At 44.6% G+C, this 17,413-nt stretch overlaps 1 protein-coding gene across 10 annotated transcripts in view; it reads right to left on the bottom strand.

Moving 5' to 3' along the window:
- Window positions 1–17,413, bottom strand: part of GARNL3 (GTPase activating Rap/RanGAP domain like 3) — a 109,333-nt gene that overhangs the window by 58,644 nt on the left and 33,276 nt on the right. For 6 of the 10 annotated variants that reach the window (XM_053373931.1, XM_053373926.1, XM_053373922.1 and 3 more), the window contains one exon: window positions 14,382–14,451. The exons of 2 other annotated variants lie outside the window; for them this stretch is intronic. In XM_053373931.1, coding sequence (XP_053229906.1) covers window positions 14,382–14,451 — 70 coding nt within the window. Of the gene's footprint in view, window positions 1–13,222; window positions 13,262–13,847; window positions 13,894–14,381; window positions 14,452–17,413 lie in introns of those variants that run through there. 2 more of the 10 variants (XM_053373930.1, XM_053373928.1) reach the window with 2 other exon arrangements.

The following is a 17,413-nucleotide window of genomic DNA, read 5'->3' as shown; positions in this document are numbered from 1 at the left end:
GCCTTCCACCCTACGAGTTCCAATGGGCCCCAGTTACCACTACAGTGGACGCTCGGGTTGCGATTCGGCGCTTCTGCACATGCACAAAGCGTGATATAGTGTATCTGCGCATGCGCAAGCACCAAAATCCGGAAGTAACCCGTTCCGGTACTTCCGGGTTCGGCGTGGTGCGCAACCCGAAATCCCGCAACCCGAAGCATCTGTAATCCAAGGTATGACTGTAGTTAAGACTTTCTTATCTTTTCTTCCCTGTGGATCTGCAGTAAAGGTAAGATAAAGGGACCCCTGACTATTAGGTCCAGTCGTGGCCGACTCTGGGGTTGCGGTGCTCATCTCGCTTTATTGGCCGAGGGAGCCGATGTACAGCTTCCGGGTCATGTAGCCAGCATGACTAAGCCGCTTCTGGCAAACCAGAGCAGCGCACGGAAACGCTGTTTACCTTCCCGCTGGAGCGGTACCTATTTATCTACTTGCACTTTGACATGCTTTCAAACTGCTAGGTTTGGGACGCAAGTAAAGCCGTGATGAGAGGGTTTCTGATACAACAAAATACATTAAAGAAAAGAAAAGAAAATGAGAGGAAGGAAAAAATTCTGGAAAAGATAAAAGAAGGGGAAAAGAAACTAAGATTGAAGCCAAAATCACAAGAGATCTTAAGAGAAATTAAACTTTATCAAACACAATATATGGAACTGACGAATCAAGAATTAGAGTGGAAAATTAAGCAAATGAGACAAAAGACTTTTGAATCTGCTGACAAATGTGGTAAGTTATTGGCTTGGCAAATAAAGAAGAGACAAAAACTCAACACGGTAACAAATATAGAAGTGGAAGGAAAGAATATAAGTAACCCAGCGGAAATTAGGAACTGCTTTCAGAACTACTTTAGACAACTCTACACACAAGGGCCGCAGAAGGAAATGGATATACAACAATTCCTCGAGGAAAATGGGCTGACAAAGGTCTCGCAGGAAAGTAAGATGATTTTGAACCAGGAGATATCAGCACAAGAAATAGAAGATGCCATTCAAGGTATGGAGTTGGGCAAATCCCCAGGACCGGATGGACTGACTTCCAAATACTACAAGGTTCTGAAGGAAGGGTTGATACAACCTTTGAAGGAAGTCTGTAACGAGATTATGGAGGGGAAAAGGGCACCCGACACGTGGAGAGAGGTTTATATTACGCTTATACCAAAGACAGAGACTGAAAAGACCCAACTTAAAAACTACCGACCCATCTCGCTATTGAATGTGGACTATAAAATCTTTGCTGACATTTTAGCAAAGAGACTGAAAAGAGTTTTGATGGAGGAGATTCATGGGGACCAAGCAGGCTTTCTCCCGAAAAGGCATTTGTCGGATAATGTAAGGAATATAATTGACATTTTGGAAAAGTTGGAAGTGAACATAAACACTAAGGCTGTTTTGATATTTGTGGACGCCGAGAAAGCCTTTGACAACATTTCTTGGAGTTTTATGTTGAAGAACCTCCGGGGGATGGGGGTAGGCCAAGGGTTTGAGAATGGTATAGGTGCAATATATTCTGAACAGAAAGCAAAATTAATTGTAAATAATGTAGTTACAGAAGAGTTCAAGATCGAAAAAGGGACACGACAGGGGTGCCCTATTTCCCCATTACTTTTTATATCGGTCCTGGAGGTTTTGCTTAATATGATTAGGAGGGACCAGTTGGTTAAAGGGATTCAGGTCGGAGCTAAACAATACAAATTGAGAGCATTTGCAGATGACCTAGTACTTACATTGCAAGAGCCAGAAGCTAGTACGAAAAGAGTTTTGGAAATAATCCAAGAGTTTGGTCAACTGGCAGGATTCAAATTGAATAAGTTAAAGACAAAGGTATTGGAGAAAAACTTAACACAGGTTGAAAAAGAAAGGTTTCAGAATGAGACAGGGTTGACTGTGGTTAAAAAAGTGAAATATTTGGGTATAAATATGACAGCTAAGAATGTGAACTTATTTAAAGATAATTATGAAAAAACTTGGTCAGAAGTGAAAAAAGATTTAGAGATTTGGTCAAATTTGAAGCTTTCCTTGTTAGGCCGAATTGCAGTTATAAAGATGAATGTATTGCCAAGAATGTTGTTTTTGTTTCAAGCGTTACAAATAATGGATAAAATGGACTGTTTCAAGAAGTGGCAGAAAGATATATCTAAATTTGTCTGGCAGGGCAAAAAGCCCAGAATTAAATTTAAGATTTTAACGGATTCAAAGGAAAGAGGGGGGTTTGCCCTGCCAGACTTTAAACTGTACTATGAAGCGGCAGCGTTCTGCTGGCTAAAAGATTGGCTGCTTCTTGAAAACACAGACATTTTGGATTTGGAAGGTTTCAACAATATTTTTGGGTGGCATGCATATTTGTGGTATGACAAGGTTAAAGCACATAAAAGTTTTAAAAACCATATTGTCAGAAAAGCACTATTAAATGTCTGGGTCAGATATAAAGATTTGCTGGAAAATAAAACCCCAAGGTGGTTGTCGCCAATGGAAGCTAAGGCAGTTAAAAAGTTAAATATGGAGCCGAAGTGGCCAAGATATTGGGAAATTTTGGAAAAGGAAGGGGATAAACTGAGACTGCAGAGTTTTGAGAAACTAAAAGACAAGGTGAGAGACTGGTTGCACTATCATCAAATAAATGAAGTGTTTAAATTGGACAGTAAAATTGGCTTCCAGGTGGAAAAATCAAAATTGGAGACTGAATTGTTAGAACCCAGTACTAAGAATTTGTCAAAAATGTATAATCTCCTGCTGAAATGGAATACACAGGATGAAACGGTTAAATCAGCTATGATTAAATGGGCTCAGGACATTGGTCATAATATTTTGTTTGCTGATTGGGAAAAGTTGTGGACCACCGGGATGAAGTTTACGGCATGTAATGCCTTAAGAGAGAATATTATGAAAATGATCTATAGGTGGTACATAACCCCAGTCAAGCTTGCAAAGATTTACCATTTGCCTGACAACAAATGTTGGAAATGTAAGGAAAAGGAAGGTACATTTTTTCACCTCTGGTGGACGTGCCCGAAGATTAAGGCATTCTGGGAAATGATCTATAATGAACTGAAAAAGGTATTTAAATATACTTTTCCCAAGAAACCAGAGGCCTTTCTCTTGGGTATTGTCGGCCAGGGGGTGTCAAAGATAGATACAACTTTCTTTATGTACGCCACAACAGCAGCTAGAATACTCATTGCGAAGTACTGGAAGACGCAAGATTTACCCACACTGGAAGAATGGCAGATGAAGGTGATAGACTACATGGGCTTGGCAGAAATGACGAGCAGAATCCGAAACCAGGGAAGAGAAGCAGCGCAAGAAGAATGGAAAAAGTTCAAGGACTATTTAAAGAAATATTATAAAATTAATGAAAGTTAGAATGATGTTGGATTGGAAAGCAAATGGTTACTATTAGCAATGGTTAAGACAAGGAGAATAAGGAAAATTAGTTCAAATTTTAATTAAAATAAGGGAAGATTTGCTGAGTAATTGATAAGAACTTGGAATACAGAAAAGGGAGGCATGAGGAAGTCGGGGAAGTAAGGTATAAGAAACTAAGATACGAAATGGTACATGTTTTTTGTTCTGTTTTTGTTTTTGTTTTTTTTGTTTGGTTATGTATTTGTTATATGTATTTGTTATATGTTTGTACTGTTATAAAAATCTGTAATAAAAATTATTTAAAAAAAAAAAACAAACTGCTAGGTTGGCAGGGTGGATCTGCAGTAGCCTCTTGGAAACTTGTTGCTGTATGCAGGACCTTTATTCACAGCTGCAAATAATGCAGTGTTCATTCTCCAAAACACTGTTGCATCCCTACTCCACTTTAGGATCATAAATCCAAGTTTCTCCTTTTTTTGCCCTCAAAAGTCCAACAAATATATCAATAACTTCAGGACAATTAGCAAGGTTGACACATTCCCATTCCCATTCCCTGCCACCCCTAGCCCCTGGCAGCCTGGCAATGTCACCACACCATCCTCTTTCACTCTTCTAAGCAATGTCATGTCAAGAAAGAACATCCGGTGCATAATATTATACCACTGGCCACTGAGGACCCTGGTGTGGCTGTGTTGTGTAGAATTCAGCTTTGCACGACCCAACTGGAGCCTGCAAGCCTCCAGAATGAAGATGGATAATAAATACAATCAAATTGTAGGCTATTGAATTCAGACGTTAGCTCACAGCACAGTTCGGTCAACAAGATGTGCATTTTAAAGCTGTGCACTTTCAGAGGGTGCCTGATGTCCTGCAATTTAAGGGACACTCCATATTTCAAAGACGCTGTCTTTTGTTCTAGAAGAGGGGAGGCCAAATGGATGTCTCTGGGCCAAATCTAGCCCTCTGAAGCCTCTTTTCTGGCTCTGGCCAAAAATTCCTGTTTTGTGAGTGAGAAAATGTTCATTCCCTGTGAGAAAGGCAACAGTGGGTCTCATTTCACATACACTACATAAATATTGCTCCCATGTGTGGATTTCAGAGGGGCAAAAGACCACCTGAAAGACTTTAAGGGAAGGGCACTAGCTAAACAACAGGGCATCTGCTTTAAAGGCAGAATGACCCTGGTTCAATTGATGGCATTTCCAGGAAGGGTTGGGAGGAATTCCTGCCTGAAACCCCAAAGAGCTGCTGCCAGTCAATGTAGACTATACTAAACTAGATGGACCAGTGGCCTGATTCAGTACAGTATAAGACCCCTTTCTAGGCTCACCACCAACTTTCTAAACTGTATGGGAACATCTTATTGTTTCAGGAAACAAGGTCATTCTGCTATTCTCACCCCTTCCCCAAAGATGATGCCTTTGTACCACTGAGAAATGAATGCTTCATAGATGTGGCCTCTTTATGGCTAGATACGGTCAACTGTTTGCAGTAGAGCCTGGTCTGTTCGGTCAAACGGGAAACTGCCCCACCACCTTCAGAATAAGTCAGCACGGAAGAGGATGGGGACAAAACTAGAACTAGTTGCCTCCATCTGTCTGGCTCCACCTACTGCTGGGCTCCCTGCCTTCCACCCTACTAGTCCTACTGGGCACCAGCCACCACTGGTTTAGCAATCTGAGAAGCTACTGGAGTGTTCCAACTACTGGGCCAGGATCCAAAAAATACAATGTTCCCCTCCACCCCAGCCCCCACTAAGCCACTTTGACCACAGTGGGATGCACTGGCACAGAGACACAGTCAAGGAAGTGCTTCCTTTTATCATTCCTAAACTGACTGCCAACAAATCATCTCCATCAGTTCAGCCTAAATAAGATGACCATGTAAAGAGGAAAAAATGTTTATTCACCCCATCTTTCTAATCTGAAAAATAGCCATTATGCTGCCTTATCAGGTTGCCTTCTTCTCCACAACTAAAAAGTGGGTACTTGTTTTATTTCTGATCTGCTCTTGCCTGCAGGGAACTCAGAGTAAGAGAGATGACTGCCCTCACACTTGTTCCTCTTAATACAACAGTCCTGAGGTGAGTAAAGGCCAAGAGATAGCAACTGGCTGAAGGATCTCTAGAGAGCTTTGTGGTCCAACAATCTAGCTCAGCCTTCCCAAACCTGGTGCATTTTAGATACAATTGTGACTTGGTTCTCGAACAGAATCCATTACCGAAGTCCGTTTGACTTCTGAAAACGTTCGAAAACTAAGGCATGCACTTAATCGGAAGCTGCAGAAGCCCCGTTAGACATCTGGCTTCCAAAAATCTTTCGCAAACCGGAACACTCACTTCCTGGTTTGTGGCGTTCGGGAACCAAAACATTCGAGTCACAAGGCATTCAAGAACCAAGGTATGACTGCAATGGTAGACTCCCAGCTCTCATCAGCCCGTCAGGTTGGTAAATGGCCTCCTTCCTTCTTTCCATTGCTCAGTCTATTTCATCTTTCACCCCATTTTCCCGTACACATGAAATTGAGTTGAGAGTGGCATGTGGCTCTTGGACCATCAGTTTCCCACCACTGCTTAAGACTCCCTTGGTAGAGAAGATGCTTCAAACCCTCGATCATTTCAGTTGCCTTTCACAGTACCCTTCCCAGATCTACCTAATCACTGAAATCAAACTGTGGGCAAAATGCATCGAAGATCAGGTGATCACCCTGCGTTGTTTGATTTCAACAATTAGGTGAATAACTCGAAATTCCACTTGTCTGCAAGCAAAGCAGCACCTGAAACCCCACAGAATTAATCTGGCTCTCCTCTTGATGAATGCAGATGCCATTTGGAAAAGAAAACCATTCAGAAAATGTAATCAAACTGCTCTGGCGCTAAAATGTAAAAGCAGAAAGAGAATTATTTCTGAATTCCCTTAAAGGTAATGAATTTTGATGTAGCTTACCCATTTTGCTGAAAGACACATTAGATACCAACAAAATAAAAAGTTATTTCATCTGGAGCAATTACATCTGCATCTCTCTCTCTCTCTCTCTCTCTCTATATATATATAGATGCACACACACACACACACACACACACACACACACACTTCTCCACTTCACAGCAGCCAAATTGGGAAGCTGAGCAAATCATAATGGAGTCGAATACGCAGAATGCATTTCAGCATCAATCTGATGAAAAGACTCTTAAAAAGTTCTGCCCATTCTTTATCATTATATGCTCATTTGGGGGGGGGGAGAAATACATATACATTTGCTTTCTGTCACAGGACTACAACCACCCCCTCTTTGTGAATTTAGCAAGGTGGGTGGGGAGGGCAAAATCTGACATTTCAAAGTGTCAGGGTGGAGGTTTATAATTGGAGGTTTATAACTCTGTTCCTCACAAACAGTTCTGTGTTGATCTCACAAGTAGGCAATTGCACAGGACCAAGTTCTGTGTCCTGAAGCCGCATACGGAGGGGAGGGGGGTTGAGAAATAAATAAGACTTGTGTGAACTCTTAACAGGACCCAAAAACAGAGGAAACTCACATCACTGACACTTTTGAGCTTCCTTTTTAAGAGGACACAGGAGGGGACGGACACAAGCAGGGATGGATTATGTGTACCTTGTCTGCACCTTCAAACCCATGGTTTTGTCCCTCCTAATCTTTCTGTGTTTAATTCCTGATTCATCCATGAGACTTTCACTCATCTTGCTTCACCATATTACTGTCCAATGGTCTCCTGTTTTCTGGGAAAACTCAGCCCCTTTCCCCTTGCTGTGCCTTATGCCTTGCTAGAAAAGCCTTCCAATATGCCTTTGTGCAATCACCTCCCTTAAGCTGCACTCCCTCCCCCCGCAAACCATTATTTTCCAGGAAGCCTTTGGTTCCTCACCCTAGTCCTTATTGTAACAATCCAGTGGGAATAATCACATAGTCTTTCTTTCACCTGCTTAATCATGTCTCCATTTTCCCACTTAAGAATGTAAGACGAGCCCTGCTGGATCATTCCAAAGGGAGCCCACCTAGTCCAGCATCCTGTTCTCAGTGGCCAAACAGATGTTCCACAAGAAGCCCGCAAGCAGGCCCTGAGTGCAACAGAGCTCTTCCCACTTGTGATACCCAGCAAGTGATATTAAGAGGCCTAGTAACTCCAACAATGGAGGTACAGCATAGCCATTGTGGCTAGTCACCTTATCCTCCATGAATTTGTTCAATCCTCTCCTTTAAAAAGCTTGGGTGTAACCTTCGACACCTCCCTTTCCATGGAGGCGCAGGTTGCAGCCACACCAAAGGTGGCATTTTTCCATCTCCGCCATATTAAGCAGTTGGTCCCTTACCTTTCTCGCCCTGATCTGGCCACAGTGATCCATGCAACGGTCACCTCCAGACTTTATTTTTGCAACTCGTTCTACGCGGGGCTGCCCTTGAAGCTGACCCAGAAATTCCAGCAGGTGCAGAATGCTGCGGCGAGGCTCCTTACGGAGTCCTTGCCGCGGGATCACATTCAGTGCTTTACCAACTGCACTGGCTCCCAGTGGAGTACAGGGTCAGGTTTAAGTTGCTGGTTTTGACCTTTAAAGCCATATGCGGCCTAGGACCCACGTACCTACGGGACCGCCTCTCCTGGTATGCCCCACGGAGGACCTTAAGGTTCACAAATGACAACATTTTCGAGGCCCCAAGTCGCAAGGTGGTTAGATTGGTCTCAACTAGGGCCAGGGCCTTTTCAGTACTGGCCCCGACTTGGTGGAACGCTCTGTCACAAGAGACTAGGGCCCTGCGGGACTTGACATCTTTCCGCAGGGCCTGCAAGACAGAGTTGTTCTGCCTGGCCTTTGGCTTGGACTCAGTCTGACCCTTATGTTTCCCTCCCCTTATGGTTTTGATCTATGGGCTATTATTAAAATGAGGCTGCATTTTAAATTGTATTTTTAACCTGTATTTTAAATTGCTTTTCCCCCCTATTATGTTTTTATTGTAATTTTACTGATATTAGCCACCCTTAGCCCGGCTCTGCCCGGGGAGGGCGGGGTATAAATATTTTATTTTTATTATTATTATTAAACTCATACATGTCGGTGCCCATAACAACTTCTGGGAGTGCATTCTATAGATTAACTATGTGCCATGTGAAGAAGCATATTTTTTGTCCTAAATTTTCCAATGTCCAGCTTCATTGGATGACCTCAAGTTCTAGTGTTTAAAGAGAAGAGAGAAACTTCTCCCTCCCCACTTTCTTCACACCATGCATCCTGCTATACACCTTGATCTTGTCTTCCTGTTATTACTTGTCTTTTCTCAAAACCATAAAGCCCCAAATGTTGTAGCCTTGCTTCATAGGGTGAGTTTCTACACTCCCTCGATCATTTTGGTTGCCCTTTTCTGAACCTTCTTCAGTTCTACAATATCCTTTTTCAGGTGAGGCAGCCAGAACCATACATAGTATTCCAAGTGCAATTGCACCACAGACATGTATAATAGTGCTATGCACCTCTTTTGTTGCTTCTTATTCCACTAGACACCCTCCCAGCTATTCTTTGTAAAGAACCATGTACATAGGTAGTGCTATATATGTAATAAAATGAGAATGGTCAAGAATTTCTAAATAAATATTTATTTCTCTCAGACCCTGCTCTTACATAGGACTCCTGCTGATCTTCTGGAAATCTCTTGCTCACACATGGACATATCTATTGACCAGTGGATGGACTCTTGACCATGGTCAATGACAGATAGTACCCAGGAGTGCAAGGGAAGGGATGCTTCAGTTATGTCACACTCTTCCCCCAAAGTGCAGAGAGGACATATCTGTTAAGCCTTAGAAATGGATGCTAGCAAGTACCTTACACAGCGAGAGAGTCTTGCACTTTACAATTTGCTATAAGCAACTAGGAATGCCTGGGAGGGGTATGGTAGAAGGAGCGGATTTCTCAGTTCCTCCTCTGACAGTCTGCTTGGTCTCTGCGATAGTTGAAGTCTTTTCCTTTTACTACTAGGGTAAGGGAACCTTTTTTAGCCCGAAGGGCCAGGTTTTTATCTCCCAGCACCTCTGCATGTTGACTTTGACAGGTGGATTGGGCTACCCACCTATCAGTCATCTGACATCACAGTGATGTCAGGAGATTGATCTCTCAGCGTTGACCTGCAGAGATGGGGTGGGAGGAGATAGCAAACAGGGAGCAGCACTGAGCAGAACTCAAGTCTCTGCGTTTCAGATGATGAGCAAAGACTTCAATACTACTCTCTGCAGAAGTCTGCTTCACCAGCACATTCCCCAGCTCAGTTTGGCTCTCTGCAGGGATATGAGGAGGATTTAACTGCACACCCACCTGTCTATCAGCTAGTGTCACTCCAGCAGGCAGCTGCTGTCAGCTGAAGAATCCCGCTGCTTTAGCTCAGCGATAGTTTTCTATGGGGAACTGATGGGTGCAGCCACCCCAGAACTGAACCCTGCTGTCACCCACTGGAATGACACCAGCAGATTGACAAGTGGGCGTACTGCCTGCATTTCCATATATAGGGCTTGTCCTGTTCTGTGGCCAGCACAGAGAAACAAAGATTTCTAGTATTGCAATAGGCTAGAATTTGTATATTTTCCTTTTCTTTTGCAGGCTAGTCACTATGGCGGGGCTTAGTGACTTAGTTGTGACATTTTGCAAGCTTCAAGGATCAACTGATTATCATTGTGGGTCAAAACGAGGCCAACAGACATTTTTGCAATGCCATGTGATTGGCAAGAGGTCAATCCCACGGCCCCCACTCACCTGTCAAACAAGCCCTGCTGGGAGATAAGGATTTTGCTCATTGATAGTATCCAGCTCCCTATCCCTGAGTTAGGGACAGAGTTGAGGGTGCAAGATATAGAAAGGCTCAGCCTTCTCCAACTTTTTATATATCTGCTGGAAAATGAACAGATGCTCTCGGACTGCATTCAAGTCTAAGAAAGAGGAAGGGACACCCTCTTGGCAGATTAATTTTTCTTGCCTACATCCAAAGACACCAAGGAGACCTCCTTCCCTGCCAGCAGAATCATCCTGCAAGCATGACATCACTGAGGAAGGAGGATTAGTGATTTAATAAGATCACAGCATGTGGTGCTGGTTACTCCTTTCTTCGTTATTCACTGGTGCTTCTTCGTCCAGAGCCAGGTTCTCGGATTCACAAGGGGGGAGATGAACAGAAGATGTATGCCAGATCCAATCTTGCAAGGCAGTGGCTGAAGAGAAACCCAGGCACTGTCTTGCTGAGCAAAGGAAGCCAGGGTGTGCTTGCAAAAAGCAGCCTTACGAGAAGGCAAGCAGAGGGGAGATGAGGCCAGTGCTTCAGGCTGGAGGTTCTGGGTGCTCATAATATAGGAATCTGTCTCATAGCAAGTCAGACCATTCGTCCATCTAGCTCAGTATTGTATACACTGACTGGCAGCAGCTCTCCAGGGTTTCAGACAAAGAGTCTTTGTCTGAACACTACCTGAAGAAGCTGAGGATTGAACCTGGGACCTTCTGCACAAGAAGCAGATTCTCTGCCACTGAGCTCATGGGACATAAGAAGAGCCTTGCTGGATCTGACAAAGGTCCACTTAGTCAAGGACTCTGACTCCAATGGCAGTGAGTCTGGTGGTACTGGGAAGTTTAAAAGCAGGGCATGAAGACAATAGCTTTGCCCCACCCACCCCACTAGCAACTAGCATTCAGACAGATAGACTGCTCCTGAACCTGGAGGGTCCATTTCACCAGCCAGGCTAACCCCGCTTTGGTATACCTGCCCTCCATTCGTCTAACAGCCCTTTCAAGTGATCTAGGTCAACAGTTGTCACAGCAACACATTCCCTAGTGCCTCACCCACTGTGGGGCACCATCCTTAGTTATTCCTGGGCAGACCCTAGTGAATTGAAGTCTCTAGAAACTAGCTTTTTTCACCAAAGGTAAAAGTTGCACCAAAAGGTACATCAGTTGATCTGCCCCCTTCTGCCTCTTATCCCACCCATCGCTGGCATGTGCAACCCCCGTTCCCAACAAATAATAAAAAAAGGTTGCCAAGAAAGGAATGTGTCCCTCAGAGTGAAGCACCCTTGATATATGCTACTGATTTGTATCAGTGTTGCCCAAGAAGAAGGAATGACTTTGTTAAACCAGCATGCCTGCAGGGTTGATGTGGCTTGACAAAGACAGAGAGAAGTAGAAAAGCTGATATATAATTAAAACTGGGTCTCATGCAACATGTTGAGGTTAAAGGCCTACAACAGCTGAGGACAGCTGAGTTATAACTCAAAAACATATGAGGAAAAGGGAAAGCCAGGCAGCCAGTGTGGGGTGGTGATCACCATGTTATATTCGGACCGAAGAGACCTGGGCTCGAATCCCTAATCAAACCATGAAGCTCACTGAGTGACCTTTGGTGAATTACTCTGCCTCAGACTAGTTTACCTTGCAAGGTTGATGCGAACACTTCCTTTGGATGTGCCAGCCCTTCCAAAGGAAGGAAAACTACCGTATTTTTCGCTCTATTAGACGCACCAGACCATAAGACGCACCTAGTTTTTGGAGGAGGAAAACAAGAAAGAAAATATTCTGAATCTCAGAAGCCAGAACAGCAAGAGGGATCGCTGCGCAGCGAAAGCAGCAATCCCTCTTGCTGTTCTGGCTTCTGGGATAGCTGCGCAGCCTGCATTCGCTCCATGAGACGCACACACATTTTCCCTTACTTTTTAGGAGGGAAAAGGTGAGTCTTATAGAGCAAAAAATACGGTAATTTTTCAAGTATCTACAAGGACCGCAGAAGGGGAAGTGGGGAGAGAAGAGAGCTGAGTGTTCACCCTTCGCCACTGATGGCAGGGCAAGTAGCAGGTTCAAGTTTCATGAAAGTAGGTTGAATCTGAAATGCAGCAGCAATCCAGCACTCTTCCAAGAAAGACTGTATGTGTGTGCGCGCACACACCCGGAGAAAGAGAGAGAGAGAGAGAATGGATAAACTTGCACCTCTCTGGGACTCTTTCAGGCTTACACTGACCCTGACTGCTAAGCTGGATGGCTCTATTCTACTTCTCTGATCTAAGTACCAGCTAATGGGAACTGCAAGTGGGGAGACTTGAGGTTGTGCTTGGGTCCTGCCTGAGCACTTCACATGAGGGCATCTGGTTGGCTGTGCTGAGACTTGATGGGGTGCTGGCCTAATCCAGCAGCCCTTTACTCCTCAGATGAGACGAGGGAGATACTGCTTGCACATTGCTTTTTCCTGCTGTTTTTAATTGAATCATTTGTGTTTTAATGGCTGGATCACTGGTGCTTTTTCCTTTCCTTTTCCTTTTTTGCTTTTCTATTTGTAAGCTGCTTTGCACAGCTCCTTTCCAGAAAGGGAAAGCAGGAGGGGGCACTTTTCAAAATAAAACTGATGACAATGGTCCCTTGGGTTTTCTCGGTGCAGATGGGCACCCATATAATTTCCACTGGTGTGGATGAGCAAGCAAACTACAACTCCCTGCATCCCTGTCCGTTAGCCATGCCAGGTAAGGCTGATGGGAGCTAGAGTACAGGGACATCCGTGCGGCCACAGATTCATCATCCCTGACCTACACTAACTGGAAGTAGCTCTACAGGGTTTCGGGCAGGGGTCATTCACAGTCCCACCTGGAGATGCCTGGGATTGAACCTGGGAGCTTCTGCACACAAAAAAGATGCACTGCTACTAGTTACTGCCCTCCCTGCAGATATATCACGGGCATTCAAGAAACTTCTTATACTGAGTCAGACCATGGGTCCATGCAGCTCAGTACTGTTTACACTGATTGGCAGAGGCTCTCCAAGGTTTCAAACAGGGATCTCTCCTAGCCTTACCTGGAGATGCTGGAGATCAATCATGGGACCTTCTGCATGCAAAACAGATGCTCTACCACTCAGCCAGGGCTATCCTTATTAACTTTAATCTTATTCACATCAAAAAAGCAAAAGCAAAAACAAAACCAACAATCCCTGCCCCTCAATTTATGCATGTTTCTTTTGAAACAAGCAACCAAACAGTGGCCTCCTTGGTGAGAACATATTTTGGTGAATTCTTACTGAAATTGCTAGCCCTACGGTTCCCAAATACACACACGGATTCAGTCTCCTTGGCACAGCATTGCCCAACAATAATCTATCAGGCGCCAATACCTGGATGCACACATATTTGACCATTAGCTATACCCCTGCAATTGTGTGGCAGTAAGAGGAAGGGTTCCTCTGCCTCCAGTCTTCCTTCCTTCCTCTGTGGCCAACTTGTACAATTCCATTCTAAAATAATCAGAGTCCAAAAACGGCACCCTGATTCAGGTGATTGCTGCACAGTGTGTGCCAGAGCATTTTCTCCAACCTCCATTCAAAAATCAAAGTGGTGGGGGAAGAATGGAGGAAATGGATGGCAAATGGGTTTAAAAAAAAAAAGGCAGACAAGATGTTTAGGAAGGAGAACCCTTTTCCGTACTTCCTGTTGCCACATCTTAAAATTCTTGTCATGTTTCCAAAACCTCCTGTACAAAAAAATTAATAAATAAAAATTGAAAAGGCTCCCCCAAATCAATTACCAGTTTATGGTACTTCATGCCAGCCTCCAGCGTCTCTTACATGGGAACAAACCAGGGTCTATTTACTGCCCTTGGGCTGCAAAGACAAGCTTTCCCACCAGACTACAAAAACCCCAGGAGAGAGAGAGGGGGATTTGTACATATTGCATTCGATTTGAAAGATAAACAGCAATGAAGAGCAATTAAAATCCAACTCAACAAGAGACACCAAGCTTTTCACACCCACCGATTTCCAAAGCTTGCCTGCTGTAACTCAAAAACCGGGGTGGGGGGGTGGGGGTGGGAGAGAGGATAAGCCAAGAATCGATAAGCTGTGGCTAGGAGGCACCAAGATGCTTTATACAAAAAGCCATTCGGGTGGATGAAACAGGCTGTGCTTAAAATTCTGTTTAAAAATAAAATAAGGAGGGAATTTAAAAAAAACAACAACTTACCAGCTCTACCGATCCATAATGCTTTCGGCTGAATTCTCCACGTCTACAGCCCAGGTCCTCGGAGACAGAGCTGGAATAAAAGTGCTTCATCAGTAGACATAGCTAACTGACCCCTCTAAGCTATCGGGGGGGGGGGGAAGATGAGGGGGAAAAGATAGATTTTGCTTTCCTTCTCAGTTCAGCTGATGGAGGGTTGTTGCTGCTGCTGCTGCTGCTGCTGCTACTGCGTTTAGCTTCATCACTGCAGGAGACCCTCCTTGAAACATAGACAACTTCACGCAGCCATTGCAGAGCCTGGCTTTCTGAATAAAGGGTGGCAGGGTGTGTGTGGGGGGGGGAGAAAGGGTGGATGGAGTGGAGGGAGTCACAGAAGCGAAACGCCCCCTAATTGGAAGGCAAAAAGAAGACGAAGAAAAAGCTAAGATTCAATTAAAAATTTAGTCATGACATGATGATCAATAGAGGAGGGCCAAGGCAGACAGTAGCTTGTAATTGCGTTTGTGAAAGTCTCTCTCTCTCTCTCTCTCTCTCTCTCTCTCTCTCTCTCTCTCTCTCCATCTGACCAAAAAGGGAAAAGAAAATCCTGCAGCGCTTAAATGCTGGGTGGGGGGTGGAGAGCAAGCAGCCTGTCCACCTCCCTTTGCAAAGCGAGTTCTCCACTCAAAAACCACAGTGCAATTTTAACTTTCTTTTTAGCATGCTTGCCTACATCTTTCAGAAGAAAAATGGAAGGAAAAGGTTTTTTTACACACATACTTCTACACAGAAATATATAAAAATGTCCCTTCTTTTGCAAGAACTTTTCTCTTTGTGGCCAAGCCCTAATACAGGAACCCCACCAACCTCTACTTAAGATTAAGATACATGGTGGTTGTTTTTGTTATAATTTTTTTATTCATGCTACTCTCTGGTCACTGCCAGTGTAGACACACAGTGTTTACTTGCCTTCAGAGGAGATTGGTTGTCGCCACTCCGCATGAGTTTCCCTTCAATCACGAAGAACAAGGGTTCATGCAGAAACACAGTGGATGGGCTTTCTCTTTCATGCTCCAAAATGTAGAGTGTTTGGGATGCATACCTGACCTTTCAGACATTTTGGAACACTGATCCAGAGTCTGCTCAGTGCTAACTGTCCCCGCCACTTCCAACGTTACCTTGGCCATTGGTTTTAGCTATCACACTTCTTTTTCATTGTTCTCCAGTCAGATAAGACTTCTCGACTTAGAAGCACTCAGGATCACCCCCACCTCCACCCCCTCGTCTGCCCCACTTGGCTAAACATTAAACCTGGCCTCGATTCCAGACCTAGTGGCCGTTGGCTGGCTTTCGGCAGGCCACTCCAGAGCCAGCTGGAAGAGCTGAAACTGATGCAGCACTGCTGGAGTATCCTGGGAAGCACTAAGATGAATACCTCCAAGGATATTGCTACTAGCATTGTAGCTCAAGGGTAGAGAACCTGCCTTGTGTGCAAGAAGGTCCCAGGATCAACCTTGGCTTCTCCAGGTTGGGCTGGGAATGTCCCGTCTGAAACCCTGGAGAGCCGCTGCCAGTCAGTGTAGACAATACTTCACTGAATAGACCCATTTTAAGCCTCCGGGGTAGGTTAAGCTGAGATTATCCAACCCAAAATCACTCAGTCAATGCTGCTACTGTATGGCGATGTGAACATGAGCTGACACTCTTAACTACAGTACTAGCCTAGGAAGAGCCATAGCCCAGAAGCAGAGCATCTGCTTTGCATGCAGAACATCCCAGATCCAACCCCAGACATCTTAGTGGAATACAAGACTTCCTATCTGTCCACTGCCTGAAACCCTAGAGAGCTGCTACCAGTCAGCATAGACAATGCTGAGCTCGATGAACTGTTGTTCTGACTTGGTATAAGACAACTTCCTATGTGCCTTTTAATCTGCTCTAGCTCCAAGATGGAAGGGAGTGATGAAAGGGAGAATATCCTTCCTCAAGCTTCCTGCTTTATGGTCCCAAGTAATAATGGGGATGGGTTTTGGAGGGTGGCTAAGCAGAGGGAACACACAGTTCACTCTCCCACCCCTTTCCCATCTCCTATTAATGTACAAATATGTGTTATAGTGAGCAAGACCAATGGTCCATCTAGCTCAGTATATTTTTCCTGAAGTGACGGATAGTAATGCTTCAGGCAACCATGCAGAAATATTTTCTGCCACCAGTTACCTGAACCTTTCCTAAACTGGAGGTGCTGGGGACAGAACTTGAGATCCTGCACGTGCTCTGCCACTGAGCTATGGCCCCCTCCCATAGCAACCCTACGGGCAGATGGTTATGGCAGCTAAGGAGCATTGCAAACATTACAGCTGGGTTTTGCACACTGAAAACACACTGATCACAGTGTCACAGCCAGTTAATTCACATGTGTGTTTACAAGTGCGTGTCCACTCACACTGGTTGTTCAAACTTGAGATTCCTCAAATGCACCACATAAAGCATTTTATCTGCCCTAAGCAGAGCTCCATCTCAGGAAAAGCCCCCTTTGTCCCTCTGTAAAGAGTGGGAGAAAAGCAATGACAAACCTAGACAGCATCTTAAAAAGCAGAGACATCACCTTGCCAACAAAGGTCCGTATAGTAAAATCTATGGTTTTCCCAGTAGTAATGTATGGAAGTGAGAGCTGGACCATAAAGAAGGCTGATCGCCGAAGTATTGATGCTTTTGAATTATGGTGCTGGAGGAGACTCTTGAGAGTCCCATGGACTGCAAGAAGAACAAACCCATCCATTCTGAAGGAAATCAGCCCTGAGTGCTCACTGGAAGGACAGATCGTGAAGCTGAGGCTCCAATACTTTGGCCACCTCATGAGAAGAGAAGACTCCCTGGAAAAGACCCTGATGTTGGGAAAGATGGAGGGCACAAGGAGAAGGGGACGGCAGAGGACGAGATGGTTGGATAGTGTTCTCAAAGCTACCAGCATGAGTTTGTCCAAACTGCAGGAGGCAGTGGAAGACAGAAGTGCCTGGCGTGCTCTGGTCCAGGGGGTCACGAAGAGTCGGACACGA

This window comes from Podarcis raffonei, chromosome Z, assembly GCF_027172205.1.
Source record: "Podarcis raffonei isolate rPodRaf1 chromosome Z, rPodRaf1.pri, whole genome shotgun sequence".
NCBI classification, from domain to species: Eukaryota; Metazoa; Chordata; class Lepidosauria; order Squamata; family Lacertidae; genus Podarcis; species Podarcis raffonei.
This window is presented reverse-complemented; position numbering and strand designations above follow the sequence as displayed.